Source organism: Brienomyrus brachyistius, chromosome 4, assembly GCF_023856365.1.
Source record: "Brienomyrus brachyistius isolate T26 chromosome 4, BBRACH_0.4, whole genome shotgun sequence".
Taxonomy (NCBI): domain Eukaryota; kingdom Metazoa; phylum Chordata; class Actinopteri; order Osteoglossiformes; family Mormyridae; genus Brienomyrus; species Brienomyrus brachyistius.
The window spans coordinates 7,261,492-7,280,334 of NC_064536.1; the positions used below are offsets into that span (position 1 = coordinate 7,261,492).

The following is an 18,843-nucleotide window of genomic DNA, read 5'->3' on the forward strand; positions in this document are numbered from 1 at the left end:
CGAGGAATTCTGGGTCTGCCGAACATGTAAACAGCAATTCCCTCAGCAACCAAACACAGACAGACACACAAATATTCTACAGACAAAAGTAGCAGGTGGCCGAGTGCGATGATTTAACATTTTGCTTTTTTAATAAATTAACGTCATTCAAAATACAGTGCTGGAGGTACATGAGGCAGCCGAACATGCTAACATACAGTCCGTCTGGTGGGGGCCAGATGCTCATGGGGAGAAGGGGGGGTGGGGTGGGCTAACCCCTGCTGACCACCCGCCTCCCCTCTACCACTAGTGGTTCCCAGGCTGATTTGTGAAGCTATGGGTGGGGTGGGGGCTATTTGTATGATTGAGGGGTATCGGGGGGAGGTGGTATGGTTGGTGCCTGGACCTGCAGACACCATAGACGACAACCCCCCCCCCCCCGGATTGTAAGCATGACTCTTAGGAGAGGAGCCAATCTGTCCTTTATCAGGTGGAGGGGCAGGAGAAACGCTCTCTTACAGTAACCGTTGTCATGGTGATCACGACGGCAGTCCCTTCCGACGAGTCACGTTGTAAAAACAGTAAAAGGGGCCGGAAGCACCGACTGAGGGAGGGGGGAAACAAGTCAAATCAAACAGGGATCAAACCAAACGGGGACACTTACATGTTTAATCATACATGTGCTAATTCAGTCTGCGGCGAACTGTTAGTGAGGACGGCATTGAGGGTGGATGATGAGGCAGACTCCGGCAAATGAGAGCCAGCCGGGAGAAAGGGGAGTGGCCTGCTTGCTCATTATGCTATTCCTGTTCCCTATGGGACACATGAAGCAGGCCGGATTGACCCAAATACCCTAGTTACAGCTAAGCCCCCCCTTGGTTATAGGGAGGGGGGGGTGTTTGGAGCTATACGTGGGGGAGAGACATCATCTCCCCGTCCACCTCGAACTCTTCCACCCCATCGGGGGCGAAGAGGTACGCTGGGGGTTTCCAGGGTGACACTTCCAGGCAGGAGGGGTATAGCTTCCCCACGGCGCAGCGGAAGTCCTTGCCCAGGTCCCAGAGCACGCGCTCAGAGATGGCCTGTCGCGGGTACCAGCGGTCAGCCTCCACGTCGTACTGGTGGATGGCGTAGCGCGGCCGCTCGTTCATGTGTGTCTCGCGCATGAAGATGCAGAGCGAGCCCAGCAGCACCACCGCGCGCACGCACGGGTCCGAGTAGCGCTTGGCGGGGATGTTGGCGGCACGGCGCCACTCGTTCTTGACGACGTCATAGACCTCCATGGCGACCGAGGAGCCGTCCACAGTGCTGGTGGGCAGCCGGAGGCCCGAGGTACTGGCCACATGCAGGCCACCCACGTAGAAGATGAGGTCGCCGAGGGCGGCGGCCGAGGAGAAGCAGCGGCTGGTCCTGCGGGAGGCCACCTCTACCCAGGTGTCGGCCTCTGGCGAGTAGCAAAACGTCAGGTCGTGGGCCAGAGCGTAGATGCAGCCGCGCGCCGACACACAAGTGCTCCAGCTCCAAGAGCACGGCAGCGGGCTCACCAGGCTCCACTGGTCCTTCTCCCAGTCGTAGCGCTCCACGGTGCGCCGGTTCAGTTCTCCACCAACGCTGTCACCGCCCACAGCATAGATGAAGCCCCCGCAGTGCACCAGCGAGGGCCGGACGCGGGCACAGAGCATGGGCGTCTTGGCCACCCAGAGGTTCTGCTGGGCGTCGAACCAGAAGAAGCTATCCACCGAGCGGTAGACGGCCTGCATCTTGCCGGCCTTGCCGTGGTTGGCCACGGCCGCCTTCAGCGGGATCTGGCCGCCGGCGATGAAGATGTCATTGTCCGGCGTCACCAGCGTGCCCACCTTCTGGAGGTCGCCAGGCAAGTTGCAGAGCTTGTAGACCTTCTCGGCTTGGGGGCTGTAGCACACGGCTGAGTGCTGGGATCCCGAGCCGGGCCCGTCGGCCGGAGATTCGGACGCCGCTTCCACGAAAATCAGCATCTCCTCCTTGGTCATGCCCAGGCGGGGCTTGAAGAACTTGGGCATGGACTTGTAGAGGCCTTGCACGGCCACGGATTTGTCGTTGGGTGGTAGGCCCTGGAACCAGGCGCGCTGGGTGACCTCGGACAGCGTGTCGATGCGGATCTGGCTGAGCACCGAAGACAGATGCTGCGACCGCGATTCCATGTCGTGCTCCAGCCATAGCATGGCCGCCTCACGCACCGTCTCCTCCTTCTCCACGTTGAGGTTGTCGCTGCTGAGCACGTCCAGGAGAAGCTCATGCGACAGCTGCAGGAAGGCCTCCTGCTTGTAGACGGCGGGGAACTTGTGCTCCACCATGCGCTTGGCGCTCTGCTTGAGCTCGGCGCAGCTGAACATGTCCCCAATGCTCAGCATGCGCACGCAGTTGTCCACGTTGATCTTCTTCACTAGGTACTCGCGGCACTGAAGCAGCACATCCTCTACCTGCAGGGGGGGGGGGGGGAATGGTTTTCAGGAAGGTAGTTTCAATTTGTATGGTGTCCTTTGAGACACATTTTGAAGATATAAGCTAAAAAAATCATTATTGAGAAAAGTCATATTTCAGTCCATCAAACATCACAACAAACTAACGTTCACTTGAGGGGGTTTTTGTGCCAAGTCGAAAAAGAATAAATTCGCAAAACTTCAATGGAAAATACATCGGACATACACAGTAATCAGATCTAGAGCAGGGGGCGGCAATCCATCCATGCAAGCACACAGTACCAAGTACACTGACAGTTGAGTAGTACGCTTCCAATGAAATGCAGTAAACATGGTATAATATGTGGTTGAGAATGCACCGTTACGGGCGGTGAGAACATCGTAGATCCTAAACCTCGAGCGCTTCAAGAAATCTGAAGAGGCTTCCACAAATGTCACACATTGATTATCGCTGTCTTGCGACTGAATAATTGGTGCTCTCGATATCACTTTTCATTTTTAAGCTAAGGAAGAGGTTTAACCTATAGCAGTGTAATTATTGAAACGCATCTAAAAAAAAATTAAAAATCATGTCACAAGGCAGCTAAAAACAGTTCTCAATGCCAAAAACAGTAAAAACGAAAAAGATTAAACATTGAGAACTTAGAGATGGATGGACAGAGGTACATGTATTAATTTACGCCATCAGGTTTTCCCATGAGTTCAATATGCCAGAAGAAAAAGGCAAAATATTAATGTTGTGCCGATATATTGTATGCTGAAATATCGAGGTTGCGTAAAATAACTTGCCTGCTTGAACACAGCTGCAGACGTAAAATATGTAAATTTCCTGTTCAGTTCCATTTTTGTGCCTGTATTTTTGGACAACTTCTCGATATCCGCACTGCACAGAGACACTGATTAACAAGCAAGACTGCAACCCTTCACTGTTCATGCAGCTTCAGAGTTCAGCACAGTTGCTATTTTGTAGCATCTCTGGAAATGATAAAACACGGAAAGGCTTTCACTATCACGAGATACTCTGATAAAACGCTCGTTAATGTATCGGAACACTTCTTGAATTTCAAAAATAAAAATGATACAATTATGAAAATAAGGGACATGCTATTTTCCACAAAACAATGAAAATAACTTTACCCTTTTCATATGGGTGTCAAATACAAAAAATTATGCTAACCTTTTTGGAATAAATATCAGTTTCCAGTAAAATTCTGTGGCTCCAATGGTTTTCATTTTTCTAAAAACAAAAATCCAAAAGAGGCCTCTCTCAACTGGGTTGGCAACCCCCTGTTCTCGCCTGCTAACTCGCGGAAAGCCTCACTCCATGCTGAAATACGAGACGTTGATCTTAATGTCAAGGGAGGAAAATGCCAACTATTATTTGCACAACGTCAAATAATGGAAACTCAACCTATTTGCAATTTCACTTCGTCGACTCAAAGAAAATTCTTTAACAAGTTGAGCAAATCGTTAGCAAAAACACAGCTATTGAGCGTTTAAGGACAGACACAGCAAAGTCCGCAACTAACCGTCAGAGACCTGTAAAACTGTCTGATCCATTTCAGTCAGCTTCACTAAACCTCTGCATCCACAGAGCCGATTTTACAAGCTGACAGCAACTCCAGTCAGAACACCTCTCCTACCAAAGCTCCAGGGGGGTGCCCTTGCCCTCATCTCCTGGATTGCAAGTTCTACCACCTGCCCCATATTTGTGTGGGTCTCCTTCAGGTCCTCTTCTGTCCACAATCTAAACTGACCTGCTACATAGCTGGCCCTTGGCGAGTGACAGACCGGCCTGCTGTCCACGCCCGCAGAACCAGGATGTGGACCCCCCAGAAGAGGGTGAAGCAGCTTCCGGAAAAGAAGGCTCACCTGTAGGAAGCAGGCTGTCTCATATAGGGGTTCCACGGTGCCATCAGTGATAGCCAGGTTGCCCGTATATGCGTAGGTGACGATGATCCGGAGGGCAGCCAAGTTCACGCTGTGTAGATGGACCCGGCCCTGCCGGCTCTCGCTCAGCCCGCTTGTGAACATAGCCCTGCAAAGGAGGCACGGGAATACATGGAGTGTTGTATTCACCTGCTGCCACAAGGGTGGCGCTACTGAGCTCGGGGCAAAACTAGATGGACCCACTCACCTGAAGTAGGAGCTACAGGTGGCCAGCACCATCCTGTGGCAGGAGATCTCGGCATCCTCCACCACCAGCACCACATCCGTCAGCAGTCGCTGCTCAAAGAAGACCCTGAGCTGCTCCAGGAGGGAGACGGCATAGTCCGTGTTGACCGGCCGTGGCTCGCTGTAGCCCGACATGGTCGCATCCCACAGGCCGCCGCCTGCTCCCGAGTCTCGCAGCGGGGACGTCCCGGGTCAAGCTCCGGAAGACGACGTGGAGGAGGGTATGTATTTACACCCTGATGAGCACGCTAAAACGCACACGTTCGGCAACCGAGCACGAGACGTACGACGCTTCAGCTCCTGATTCCTGCAGGTGGTACACCAGTAAGGACCCGAGGTAGACAGGAAGGGTCTTGAAACACGACGATCTGTCGGTAGCAGGTCCAGCGTCTGCGAGACAAAAAAGCAGGACACCCCGAGGGATATTAACAGACGATCCCACGTCTGTATTATTTTGTTCTATTATGTCACTGAACTGTCACACGATTTGACATTTTACTTAAAGTCTTTACATAGCTCGCTTAGGTGCCACCTTTACAAGACGTGAGCCGCAATCAAAATGTCTATATAAAACAAAAGCAGCCTTTTCCTAGTCAGAACCCTATCAGGAGGTGCCTTCACCTTTAGAGACGTACAATCGTTAACTTCGTCCATTTTAAAGATTTTGTGTGCAAGCTATAAAGTTTACCCTTCTTAAATATACTGCGCAATAAACTACTATATTAAACAAATGAAGTAGCAGCCCGATCTACGGTAGGCATGCATTCTCACATGGTGGGTAAGAACTTCCTGCCAAGGCCGGGTTTTAGCATTTTCAATACGAAATATCTGTCTGTTTGTCTGTCTGTGTGCGTTTCTACAGCCGTAACATCGCTGATATTCAGCTCTGGTCACAGGTAAAAAAAACAAAAAACAGATAACAATAATAAAGAGCCGATGCTAATTAACGGAGGGAGGAAATGCGGTGCCCAATTATGGCAGCACGGTAAAGACGCCGGTTCCACGCCTGTGTTTTGCATGCAGGGCTTTTATGAAAATGCGGAAATGCAGGACTGTCACACCAAGGCAGCCTGACACCAGATCCCCGCTCCCAGGACACATATTACTCCCAAATGCGCCGGTGAAAACGGGGGCAGGGGCATCTGCCTGCTTAATCTTGCGTGTTAGTAAGGAAAGCCCGGAAATCACCACCAATCTCGGCATTTGGCGCCCCCCAATCCCGCCCGCATGGCCGTGGGCTTTGGCGACCGAGGCCCCGCCGGTGTAGCGCTCCCCTACCTTGGACGTCCCGAGCTGGGGAAGGTTGTCAGCAAGGCGTTGGGGTCCCGGTGCCCCAGTCTCGGACAGTAATAGATCAGCAGCTGCGGCGCTTCGCTTCCGGCTGCCGCCTGGCCGCATACACAGCGACACAATCCCGGGATCACAGAGACACAACCACACACACAGCGACACTACAGACACACTTCCCGGTTAAGCAAACGCCCGTCCGGCGGCGGATCCCATAAACGGCATTCAAAGGCACGTCGGAAAGCGGCGATGGGGCTCCGTGTACCCGCGTCCTACATGCTCCGCCGGTGCTGCATTACCCACATCGCGCTTATTACACACTTACTACACCCTTATTACGCTCGCATTAACGCGCGCATTGGTGAGTGTGTTACGTGCATCCGAAAGCTAAAGCCCCGCTTCCTGTGATCCCCCGCACGCACACACACAGGCACAGCAGTGCGCTCCGGAAGCCAAATTTTGCACAATTAGAGTGAAAACAGCACGGAGCCTCAGCCGACGACGCAGGCGCCGTGCGGGATCAGGGGCCAAACGGGGATACCGGGCATGCGCCCAGCCGGCAGCTGCCAGAGCGCGTTCGCGGGCAAAGCCTGCCCCCTGCTGGCCAGGCGCAGAACATGCGCACTTTCAGTTTTAATGCAGAAAGTAATGCTGAGTAGGGGTGTTCCACAGAGCAGGATTTCTCAGTTAATTTGGTTAATGCTTCTTACTTAAACTCTCAGTAGACAGTCATGCCTTTTAGCTTGAGTTAAAACAAACATTGTTTCGTGGAACATACCCCGGCCACCAGCAAGAACGGTGGGTTCAGTATACCATGTCCAAATGATCTTGCATATCATTGCGGTGGAAATGGCTCTGGTGATGTCTTGCGAGCCGCCAGTCCGTATGGCCGAGGGCGCTACCAGTAACCTGACCAGCGACCTAAAGTAAAGAAAGAATGCAAACAAGCTGAGCGTAAAACTTCCCCAGCCCAGAAAAATAAACGAATACCTACATTTATAAGAGACCGACTCAAATGGTTGGTGTTTTTAGTTTAAACTACATTATTGCATTACACGGTTGAGCCTGCACGCACACAATATCCATCACTTATTTCATATGCGTATTCCCTACGCAGATTCTATGCAGCATGTGATGGGAATACTGACGGCATGCTGAATAGCTTTGCGACACTTTCAGTAAATAAAGCTCAGGCAGTTATCGGATAAGTACACTCTCAGTTTAGTGGCTCATCGGTATATTCATTCACATGGGCGTTGGAACCCCGCATATTGAATTCGGAAAACTCTTTCCTACACCATTGTTCGTTCATTTTTACGAAACAATGCCCTTGGCCGTTTCCCAGCTTGCCATGCTTCAGTGTTTTTTTTTTCCGAGAGCCGAATTTCCCCAAAACACCTGTTTGAGTGGTGACTAATTAAACAATTACTGGAGGGCAGTTTATAAATCCGGCGGAGCAGAGGACGGACGGATACGCATAAATATATATATTTATTGTTAAGTTTCTGTGTTAGGCGCACTGGTTTATGGGAACACTGAAAGTATTCACCTTCACCACTGAGGTTTGTACTTTTGCATCGTTTTTGTGACCAAAATGTTTCATGTTCTTTGAGTCTTAAATTATTCCCAAACATGCCGTCTTTTTCTTTTTATATGCATAGTTACAGTGACTCCACTGACTGCTGTGGACCTGATACCCACTTTTCGCGTTCATTTATAGTGTATTCGGGGTATGTTGTACTCGTACTTTGTTTGTCCTGAAAACACAAGAAAACATGGAAGGTAACGTATTCTGTGAGACTTAGTGTTTGTATATATATATATATATTTTTTTTTTACTGCGAAGCGTTGGTCTAAAGCGTTTTCCCGATCTCAGAAAATGCTGCACACTCAATGGGAAATGGACAGTCACATGCAAGCAATCACTCAAGACCGTTTTTCTACGTTCAGCCACCATCTCATCCTTACTACATGTGTCAGTGGCCAATGAACAGTCCGTTTGGTCCTCATGCCTTACCTGGGTCAGGTAGGTCTGAACACCTAGCATAATTCAGTGCTATTAGTTTTAGTCAGCTGGTTTTGAATATGAGGAATGTTCTCCTCTTGGTCCTAAACTCTTAGGTATGCCTTTTGGGCGCCCATACTGGGCTCTGTATCCCTGCATGCAGTATCCAGGCTATGTAATGCCACATGCACCGATGCAGCCTGCTGACTGCAGGAGAATGTTCAGCCCACCTTTCCCCCCCACCCACGATGTCCGATTCCGCCACCAGCATCACCACCAAAGCCGTGTGCGGCGAGAGACTGCCTGCTCCGAGGTCCAGACCGACCCCAGCGACCTTGTGAATGAGCTGATTGAGAGCTTCAGCAAGTTCCGGAGTTTCTCTGTAGCCTCTGAGACCAGGAAGGAGTTGGATTCCGGTGTGGTGTCCCCGGGGGCTGGACTGTGTGTGCATCCTGGGTGTGTGGACAATGGGGAGGGGCTAACCATGGCGCTGGAGCCCCTCTCTCAAAGGCAAAGACCCACCAGGAGTGTGTCTCCTATATCTGCAACGTTGGTGGAGACCATCAGTACGACCTCTGGCATTAAGCTGAGACAGAGCTCCCATGAAGACCATATTGAGTCGGACGGCTGGCCTTTAGTGTCTGATGTTCCGCCCTTAGACAGCTCCTCTGTGCATGAGGAGACTGCTGAGGATGATGATGATGAGTTGGAGCAGGACTACGTGCCCGAGAAGCTACACCTGGCTGATGCACTTGGACCCAAAGCCCAGTCATCAGGAGTGACTCGAGCCCGGCCGAACTGCCAACCTAGCGATATGGGGCCCCCTGACACCGCCTCTGCTCAAGGCTGTGACCCCGCCCAAGTGGGGTCTCCCCCAGCTATGTCGCCTGTGAGTCGAGAGAGCATAGAGAAAGGTAGCCAGAAGATGAGGATACCCCAAGTAGAAGGAAAGGATTTCTGTGAAAAGCCCACCCCTGACTTTGAAGATCTGCCCTGTAGAATCTTGCGACTGCCGTGCGATAAAAGCGCAGCAGCTGGCATGTTTCACAAGGGGAGTCCCTTCTGGTGCATGGATCCGACACTCATGACCCCCTCCAGCTACCTGTCCTCCTTTGGGAATGCGCTATACTGCAGTTACTACCCCCAAACAGCCCAGGAGAGGCAGAGTGTCCTCAGTCCCTCCTTGGATGAGCTTTCCTCTAGGGATGAGCTCTTCTCTACTGACCTGGAGGACCTGGATTTAGTGTCGAGTCAGGGGTACACCAGCAGCGGGAGGCTGTCTAAGGATGTTCAAGAGACCCTTCTCCATGCTACAGACAGTGATGTTCCAGACCATTCCTTCCAGGAGCACTGTCCTGTCTGTCCAAAGAGAACATGCTCAGCATGTGGGATGCGCCTGTCAAAAGAGGCCCAGAGGAAATCCGCTGTTGGGCCTGGAAGCTGCGGCAATCTGGAAAGGGGGCGATCCGACGAGGAGATCGAAGAGGAGGACGTCTCCAAGAGTGCGGCAGGACAATGGAAAGCTCCAGTCGCCAAGCAGCACGTGAAAAGGCGCCCGCGTATGCCAGTTTGCCAGCCCTCCAAACAAAAGTACAAGCAGGGATATTGTGAACACGAAGAGCAAAGCAACCTTGAGCACCAAGACCAGGCTTGCCTACGGGAGCCAGAGTGCTGTGACGAGCACAAGGCATTGGCCAAGGCTGAAAGATCTCGGGATCAAGACCCAAAGTGTGTGCAATCACACCTGTGCCCAGGTATGAACTTCAGCTGCTGGTTGTATGCATCCGGCTCTTATGCTATAGCTAGTTTTAGCTAGACTTTTAAATCAATTGACCAGTGCACTTGGTTAGTACACAGTGTACTATCTGCACTTGTTCACATACCTAGCTTAAGCTAGAAGTACTGTTTGTCACTCTCTGGGATCAATAGTTAACCCAATAAAAACAAACTGACCATACGGTAGTCCCACGCATTGCAGTAACTGTTTTATTTTGGATCCATTATAGCAGGTAAAGAAACACACCTGCCACGTCTCCACTCTGCTCTTTCCCCGGACAGACGGCGGCGAGAGGACGCCTCTGCACTTTTAGACCAGGAGCATTCTGGTCTGAAACAAAGGCCCAAGTTTGCAAAGCTTTGTTCACGAGGGCAAGGTAGCGGTCTTGTTCCTGTGATTTTCATTTGGTTGGTTTGACGTTAAATCTTGTAGAGATGCTTTTTTTTGTTATACTAGTGTATGTGTGAGAGAGCTCTACAGGAGTCCTGCTGTGTATGTGTTCAGCTTTGCTCCTGTGAATCCGCAGAGAGACCTGCCCGAAGAAGAGTGCCCTTCAAGACTGAACATCAGAGGGCCAAAAGGGATGATTATGACGACCCTGACGATGAGAATCCACCACACCAGAAGGGTCAAGGTGAGCCGTTCATGCCTGTTGGATATCAGTGGCTTACTGGCAAATCTACACTTGGTTAAGTGGTAAAACTTGACACTAGTTCATTGTGGGACCCATGGTCTTGAACATTAACCTTTTATCCCTCTGGGTCTATTCAGGGTCCACAAAGAGAAGAGGTACAAGATGCTGATCAGAAATATTGCTTTTTAATTTGGCGGGGGGGGGGGGGATTCACTACAATGCACAAGGATATCACTCAAAACAGGAAACGATGCGACGGAATCACTGCATGGAAGAAGCCCCATTTGATGCGTATGCTGGTTGGTCACTTTTCCACTGAGGCCAACTCCTGACTCTTGCAGTCCTTCAGTTCTGAGCTTACAGGACATGAGCCCTGGAACTTTGGCTTAGCTTGGATAGGACAGGACCAAGGCACTGAACAGTTAGATTAAAGGGTTGATTTGACTGGCTGGTTCCTGGAGCTGCAGTGTCTTGCTGTCTGTACGATGCATTTGTATCAGATGTGGTGGTGTAATGTTGACTTGTGACGTCCATGTATCTGCATAGTGTTCATTAAAATAGCTGCATTGCACTTAACAATCCAGACTTGAACCAGTTTGTGTTTCTAACTACCTGTGGGTCTGGCTTCCTGTTGTATACACCTATCCAAAAATCTCACCTCAATTCTTTAAGGTATTAGATGGTTCAAGATGGTAAGTGTTTTATTGCAGCCATGGTGTAGGGTTTCTACCCAAATTTCAAACTGTACAGATTCCTTTACTGGTTTCATTGGCACTCCGGTTCCCCCCCCCCCCCCCCCCCCCCCCCCCCCCGCCGTCCAAAAACATGCTGAGGCTAATTGGGGTTGCTAAATTGCCCGTAGGTGTGCGTGCGTGAGTGAATGGTGTGTGAGTGTGCCCTGCGATGGGCTGGCCCCCCATCCTGGGTTGTTCCTTGCCTCGTGCCCATTACTTCCGGGATAGGCTCCGGACCCCCCGCGACCCAGTAGGATAAGCGGTTTGGAAAATGGATGAGTTTCATTGGTGTTTCTGCGGGGCTTTTAAGACCCCTGTGGTATGAAAGCAAGACCAACTTCAAAGGACTCGTTTTGAACATTTTCACTTCTACAGAAATGTAGTCCAGCTATTCATATTTTAATAACCTCTATAAACTTGTGTGATTAGTGTGCCCAGAGACTTGTCAGTTAAGTAGGCTGTTATACATGTAGATGTGTGAATTCTTAATTTCTGGACTTTTGCACTACCTCTACGTACTGCTGATTGTGCACATCATAAGTATTTCATGTTTGTAATAGGCTAGTCTCTTCTCTCTCATCTCCCTTTTTCCAGTCTGGAGCTGGGCAACTGTACATACATTTCACTGCACACTGTACTCTGACTGTGGTGAAAATTTACCTAGACATGGAGTAGGTTATTGTTCAAATGTCATTATATCCACAGTCTGAGACTAACGACTTTGGCGAAGGACTTGATTGTCCCAAATTTATATGCTAATTTCAGGCTGTAGTTCTTTACTGAAGAAGTTTATATGAATTTATCATAGTTCTGACTCAACTTTAGCATTCGGCAAGTATTTTCGCATGTCAAAATTTGAATGTGTTGTCAAATGCCGCAACTTCTACGGTACTCTATATGTATACAGAATGCACCAGACCTGGCTGATGTCAAGTGAACATCACAAGTGGATCTAATGTAGACACTTAATGCCCTGGTTGTAATCACTTTTCAACACTCCCACATTGCATTTTTCTAAGACGTGAGATTCAATACGTAAATCATTTTGAGATGGTGTATTAGCGTCAATAAGAAGTACAATTAATTCAAAAATTACTACAGCCTAAAGTCCTTAAAAGTATCTAAAATGACAAGCTAGAAAACAAGGCTGTATTATTAAACTAAAGGCAATAAGTAAATCTGCAAATAATCACAGCGTATCTAAAAAAAGTTTCTGTTAAAGTATAGTTAACACTTCACATAAAACATTCCAAGCAATAAACATAATAGGAAAATGAGGGCAGATTGCTGCGTAAACATAACAGCAGCGACTTTCCTAAAACGTCAATATATATAAAAATGGATGAGAAGACAAAGCGTGAGGAGTCCATTGATATAGGTGCTCAACCTAACGGCTGTAAAGAATGGTTTACGACATTATTAATGAATCTTAATATACGTAAGCTTATCAGTAATGCGTTGCAATATTGTAGAAATTCCCGATAGTATGCCAGACTCCTTCAACCCACATGAATTGTAAAGGTTGCAGAGACTGTCTGTGAAGATATGCTAGGAATGCTACAAATGTCGTTTTGCACATACCTGTAAGTAACACGTTTTAACTGAAACGAGTTTTATTAACTTTTACATGTACTAAACACAAGTGACAGTGACTGGTAGTGAGGACGCAGGCGAGACTGGTGCTAAGGCTACAGGTGTTAGATGATATTATTGTGCAAGGTTATTCTTTATGATAAAATGCTAATCAATTAAAAAAACTCAATGTTTAGTTAAAACATGTTTTACAGTCTAGAGGTAAACCCATTACTATACCCAGATTTCGAAACTGTTACTGAATTAGTAATATATTTATTTTTTTCCACCCAAATGTCCAAAGAGCTTAGACTTACCATGCATGCAATCTGGAATGTAAAAATTCTGGATGAAATGTGGATGCTTGTTTTGTAAACATTATGTATTTCATAATGTACGAGAATGTGAAAAAATCCCCCCCGTATAATTCTCTTTGTTGCAGCCAAACTATTCAGTGTTTTAGTTTACGAATATGACAACAGGTAACAGCAACAGTCTGACCTTCCAGTCCAGAGATAAGGCGCGGGGGGGGGGGGGGGGGGGGGGGGGGGGGGTGTTTTGGCAGGGGGGGGGGGGAAACACATTTCACTGCCATGTTGCACTTGTATTACTGCCCATTTTACACATCTTGTTTATTAGAATTTTTTGTTAAACCAATTGTTAGAAAAGTATTCGCTGGTCACCGAAAGATATGTAAAGGATTAACATTTTAAGTTGATTACCCTTAACGCTCATTTTAGGTAAAATAGTACAGTATTAAATATAACACTATTACGTGCATCCATAAAATGGTGCTTGGCGCCATCGGTTGTATTTGACTTTTTAAATTTGGGTTTATGTGTCTTTAATAACATACATTGTCTTAAACTGCCCGATAGGATATATTAAGTGGAAGACCGGAAACCTCGAGGTCACTTCGGCGGCTTTAACCGCGTTTGACGTTACGAAGCAGTGTGTACGTTCCGCAGCTGGGGTGCGCCAAACCCGCGTCTATTTAAGCGTGGATGCAGCAGCGGTTCCTCATCCAACGGAGGGAGGCAGCGCTACCGCACGCACAAGTACGAGCTGGTTGCTTACAGTGTGTTGGATGGCGGTGATGAGCGAGAAATCCCTGTCTTGTGAAAATGGCTTCCAAGAGTAGTTTGGGTTTTATTACTGCTTTGGGTGTTGTGTTAGAATTACAAGAAAACTTAGACGATTTATAAGCTGATTTGGGTCCGATTGTCAATAATGCAAACGTTTGTCGTAGCTGTTCCGTAGCGTTTATTTGCATTGAGTAAGTTTTACTGTCCCATACCCTCTTTAGTTAGCGTGCTGTTTTTTCCCCTCTGGGTGCATGTTGTGTTATTGTATTTTGCAAAGCATTATTTAAAACGCATGACTAACTCTAGCAGACATGGCAGCCGCCCGGCCGACTGTGGGTACCGTACCGCTGGGATCAGGAGCTCCTTTCTTCCCGAGACCTCTGCATGCTCCCCAAGGCCTGGCTGGCACGCGCCATGTGCTACCCGTTTACATGCACCCCCTCCCCACCGTACCTCAACTGTCAGTTCCCGGTCCCGGTACCTATTCCCTGCAGTCCTCACTTTGGCCTCCCAACCATGGGTAAGTTCATTTTAAATGCTGCTCCCGTGGGTATTGCAGGTGGTAAGAGGTGCGCAGGAGTGGCTTGGATATTAAACCTTGGTGGCTGAAGCAAATTTCGAGGAGGGTTAAAACTAGTAGCTTTATCGTTAAGTGTCTGATCGGTACCAAAAACAACTCGTATATGGTGGTCGAACCCGGTATTTTGCTGTTTTTCTACGTGCCGCCTTCTACTGGCCATTTTAATTGGATCTCGCAATTGGCAGTTAGCTGTAGATCTGCTAGGTCCGTAACCTTTTTGGGTGAGGCTGTTTGATAATATAACTGAAGTATGTGATTAATTTAAGTGCATGAAGTTCTGTTTGCCATTAAGAATTTGTACTGTTATGTGTTTTTATAATTTTGGGGAATTTTCTGAGCAGAACATATGGTCAGGGGAAGATCCTACATGAATGTTGTGGGGCAGAGGTCTCCAACTGGTCCTGGAGAGCTACTATCTAGTTGGTTTTCTATCCTATCTGGGGCCTGTACTACAAAGCGGGGTTACTGGCTTATCGGGGTAACTTGCCGCATTTAAGGAAGTCTGGGCGAAATGTAAGTGAACGAGTATGAAGTCCATTTATACTGTGGTACCTTGAATGCGATTTAGTTTGCCCCGATAAGCCAGTAACCCCCCTCGTGGTACAGACCACTGGCTTTTGAAACCACGTGTAATGAAGAACCTTCTGGAGAGTAGCTCTCCAGGATCGGAGTCGGAGACCCCTGCTGCAGGCCGCTGCTCCTGTTCCTTCTGCTGCGTGTTCCATTAGTTTGTGCCGTGCGGACTACATTCCCCCTGGCATTTACATGCTTTCCTGTCCGTTGTCTTTCCAAGGTTTAGGCATGGCCATGTTGCCGATGCCGCCGAACCATTACATGGAAGTTCCTGGGTATGTTCTGCAGTCTCCCCAGCTCCCTTTGGCCGACTTCAGGCAGGTGGTGGACCCTTCCCTCCTCATGAATCTTTATCCCCAGCGGTTCAGACCGCCAAATCCGGGCTCGATGCAGGTGGTCAGCTCGGGGGTGCAGACGGAGCCACCAGCCGCTGTCGAGCATGTCACCAAATCGGACATGAGGTCTGAGTCTGGGAGGGGGACTTGTTGTGCGGCCTCAGGGTCCCCTCTGACTTCTCCAGGCTCCACCCCCCAAACCAGTGTCTACTTACAGCCAGATAACCAGGCAGGTCTGGGGCATGAGGACTATGTCACCCAGGAGGACATCAGAAGGGCTTGTGGTGAAGTTCTGCCAAAGGGTGTTTGCCTGCACATGCCTCTGGTGGAGTTGTCTGCTCTGAAGGGATCTGCTGGCTCACACTCCGCGCAGGGTGACTGTAGGCCAGCAGATGGCGCCGTCTTTGCATACAGACCCCCACTGCATAGCAGTAGCCACTGTACAGATGTAGATGGGGGAAAGCGACGAGTTCCAGACCTCTTGGCGCGGGAGGCGTCCCAGTCGTACAGCTTGGAGGGCCACGAGCGGGGGGGCGCATCGGCACCAGATCTGAGCCCGGTACATGTCAAATCGTCCGTATGGGACAAGGAGGAGGAGGAAGAGCAGGCAAGCGATGCTGAAGACGAGATGTTTAAGATAGTCAGGCTGCCCTTTGATGGGCAGTTTGCGGCGGCATGGCGGGAAGTGGCGGAGCAGTCCGTGTGGTCCGTCGGGTCCCTACCTTCGCTTGTTCCCTCGCCACAATGGCTGGCACGGCACGGGCTTGCGCCCGGTGAGAGTGGGTCCGCGGAAGCCTGTGTGGCTCGCTCGAAGCCGGGTGACGACGTGTCGCTGGTGGTCGCTGTGACGGAAGAGCGCCAGCGGTACTCGACGTCGTCGGACTCGCTGCCTCCCTACGTTCCCGCAGCGAGCTGGCTGTCCGAGTTCAGGCACGTGCACTGCTGCGGCTGGGCCTTTCCTGGAGCCCGGGAATGCTGCGCCGCCTCTCGTGGACCACGGGGAAGGCAAGTGGTGAGATTTCAGGGGATATGTCATCCGTTTGAGTCTGACACGTCTGCTTGTGTCCCTCTGAGATTAGATGAACTTTGTTCATCCCAGGAGGAAATTCTTGTGCTTGCAGCAGCAAGTATGTAGAGCTCAGACATTCATTTAGTGCAAAACAAAGTTCAAAGACATTATGCATAGTGCGTGCAAGTAAATGCAGTACAAAGTACCTAAGTGCAATTTTGAAAGGATCTTTAAATATTAATGTATATTGTGGGTAAAATGAATTGGAACCTGGTAACTTGGTATGCAGTTTAAAAAAAAAAAAGCTAATTTTAGTGCATAAATTAGGGCTGCTATGCATGTAGGTGGCGGTATGCAGGTAAGATCTGCCTGCTTGAATCCCATTGCAGAGAAGCCATGCAGAGCAGCAGAGGCCCCAGCTGCGTCTAGGGGAGGGGGGGTCTGGATCAGGCTGAGGGGCTGGAAGCAGGAGCTGCAAGGTGAGAAGTTGGTTTATCCCGGTGCTGACCGTCAGTCGTCGGATTCCGATAATGGGCTGAAGACCAGAACCGTCGTGTGTCTACAGAACCTGAATGTGGTCTAGTTTTCAAATGCCTGGGAAGAGATGAACTTGCTGAATGTTAACCTGCCTCCAGTTTCTCTTGTTGGAATCTCGTCCCATGATATTGAGATTTAAGCAACTTTTTTTTTTTAGGGGCTGGAATAGAACATTGGCCTGCCAGAAATGTACAAATGGAGAACTGGTTTTAAATGACTTTTTGAACATTTAATAAATAGTAAATATGACAAACAAGGTGGTCTTCATTTCAGGTTCTGTCTTGGATGAGGTACAGCTTCTATACCTGTGTGCCGAGTCCCTGACTGTGCCTGGCTTTTGATCTGAGCCCTAATGCTCTCTAGTGAAATAGTTCTGTACATTCAGGTCTCGTAGTTTCAGGTACTCATTTCAGGCTATGCACACCCAGCCAATGGTGCGCTTAACTCGTAGAATGGCCATTGGACGGGGGGTGGGGTATGACATGTAACAGTTTAACATCTGAAGTTTGTTCTAGTCAAAATAAAACAACCATTGCAGTTCCTTACAATGTTACTGGACCCTACCTTATTAATGTATGATTTTAATTTTCATAGGTTTTGCCAGTAGCTCAGGTTTTGTGTAATCTATTAAAATACAGCCCCTTTGCCAAAGTTTAATAGTTTTAGAAACTAAAGGCAAAAATTCTGGATATTAAATTCTGAGGATAGTAAGTGAATTTGTAAGTCAGTGTCGTTGCATGTGAGCTAATTGGCCAAGATGGAGTGTCTGGCGACATGCAGTCGCAGACAGATCGAGGTATAGACAGTAACGGGGCTCAGCCCATTAACTATTGGAGATGTTTGTGTAATATTAAAACTTACCGCAAGCAGAAGACGAATTTGAATGTTTTAAAATATCCTGGTTGGGTGAACACTATAGTAATTCGGAAAGCTGCTTGTCCGAAACACCGGTACAATACATTTAATGCTAAACAGGTTTTTCTCCACAGAATTGCCAGCTCTTGTTACTATCTATACTGACAACTGGAAACCGGCGGCATGCGGAAATAAGACGTACGGGAAACGCTATACTGTGTGTCTCTGTAGTGTTTCTCAGGTGCGCATTGCAAAGGCAGGGCATCGGCTACTGCTACAGGGTATTTTATACCTGGTCGGTTTATCTGAATCTGAGAGACATCCTAATACGTAGTCCATTTGCGAAACATGCCAAAGTCATCGTAAGATGAATGTTACATAATCAGAGTTTGAAAAGGGTCTATCCCTTTAGGGTACCAGTGTTCCAGGGCACATTCCCATAAGCTTATAGCCGGTCGAGCTACGCGTTTTATCAGGTACGGCTGCACTCGCAGTAATAGGGCTCGAAGCTCGCTAGTGTGGAATTAATCATATGTTGAAATATGGATAAATCACGTTGGAAGAAGGGAATTAAAAATGTACGAAGGAGAGCTTATATCTGGAGGTTTGTAATTGGAATGGCGGTACGCTAGTTTTCTGTCGATAAACATAAGGACTATAAGTAACGAAGTAACATCTGAAAATGTATCCGCTCTTCATGTTTGAGTTTTGCTGTTAATGGATGTTGCTGTATATGTGATATCTAAACTATTAATAATATGATATATTTTATGGGTTGTTTATTCATGCTTAGCAAACTGATTTTAAGTTGTGTGTGTCTCTGTGTGTGTGTGCACGCGCGAATGACAATCCACAGCAGTTCCGCTCGGAAAGTAAGCTGAATTCGAAGTTGTTCAGTATCGCATCTTCGTAATCCGCCAACTGATCCATGATCGGCGTTTAAACTGCAGTCTTATCACAGTCAATATCAGATGAGAAGGACGGCAGTGGAGAGGGTCAGTGTAGAATATCTAAAGGACCAGGGGCGTCTCAGCGCACACGGTACCGTTTCTCTGCGCTGGTTCTTCATCATGCGCTGCTGTGGCGTTTGTCACCGTTGGAACGCTCGCCGTTTATTAGCGGGCACTAATCCACGCTGAGCGAGTAATACGGGACACCCGTTGAGAACAATCCTGCACGGTAATGCGTTGGTAGAGGGGGACCTTGAAGTAAATGGTTTGAAATGGATGTTGGTGATTGTGAAGCAG

The 18,843-nt window shown here is 48.6% G+C and overlaps 3 protein-coding genes across 5 annotated transcripts; 2 read left to right on the forward strand and 1 right to left on the reverse strand.

Moving 5' to 3' along the window:
- Nucleotides 1–107: 107 nt before the first annotated feature.
- On the reverse strand, nt 108–6,448 carry LOC125739796 (kelch repeat and BTB domain-containing protein 2-like). The gene is made up of 4 exons (XM_049010254.1): nt 5,892–6,448; nt 4,576–5,003; nt 4,311–4,476; nt 108–2,438 (listed from the first exon to the last, which is right to left on the reverse strand). The coding sequence occupies exons 2-4, from the start codon at nt 4,746–4,748 to the stop codon at nt 885–887; spliced, it is 1,893 nt and encodes a 630-aa protein (XP_048866211.1). The 5' UTR covers nt 4,749–5,003; nt 5,892–6,448; the 3' UTR covers nt 108–884.
- An 815-nt stretch (nt 6,449–7,263) lies between these two features.
- On the forward strand, nt 7,264–10,892 carry LOC125739794 (bucky ball-like). Of its 3 annotated transcripts, none has more exons than XM_049010251.1 (7): nt 7,264–7,462; nt 7,562–7,682; nt 7,777–7,926; nt 8,022–9,659; nt 9,915–10,058; nt 10,209–10,316; nt 10,454–10,892. In XM_049010251.1, exons 2-7 carry the CDS (start codon nt 7,676–7,678, stop codon nt 10,483–10,485), a joined length of 2,079 nt encoding a protein of 692 aa, XP_048866208.1. In that variant the 5' UTR covers nt 7,264–7,462; nt 7,562–7,675; the 3' UTR covers nt 10,486–10,892. The 3 variants fall into 3 exon arrangements, with proteins under 3 accessions (XP_048866208.1, XP_048866207.1, XP_048866206.1); XM_049010250.1 differs by having other exon boundaries at nt 7,271–7,462; nt 7,621–7,682; nt 9,912–10,058; XM_049010249.1 differs by having other exon boundaries at nt 7,274–7,462; nt 9,912–10,058.
- Nucleotides 10,893–13,650: 2,758 nt separating this feature from the next.
- LOC125740190 (uncharacterized) lies at nt 13,651–16,997 on the forward strand. Its single transcript, XM_049011066.1, has 5 exons — nt 13,651–13,680; nt 14,014–14,227; nt 15,081–16,207; nt 16,594–16,683; nt 16,899–16,997. Exons 2-4 carry the CDS (start codon nt 14,092–14,094, stop codon nt 16,657–16,659), a joined length of 1,329 nt encoding a protein of 442 aa, XP_048867023.1. The 5' UTR covers nt 13,651–13,680; nt 14,014–14,091; the 3' UTR covers nt 16,660–16,683; nt 16,899–16,997.
- The last annotated feature ends 1,846 nt before the right edge of the window (nt 16,998–18,843 follow it).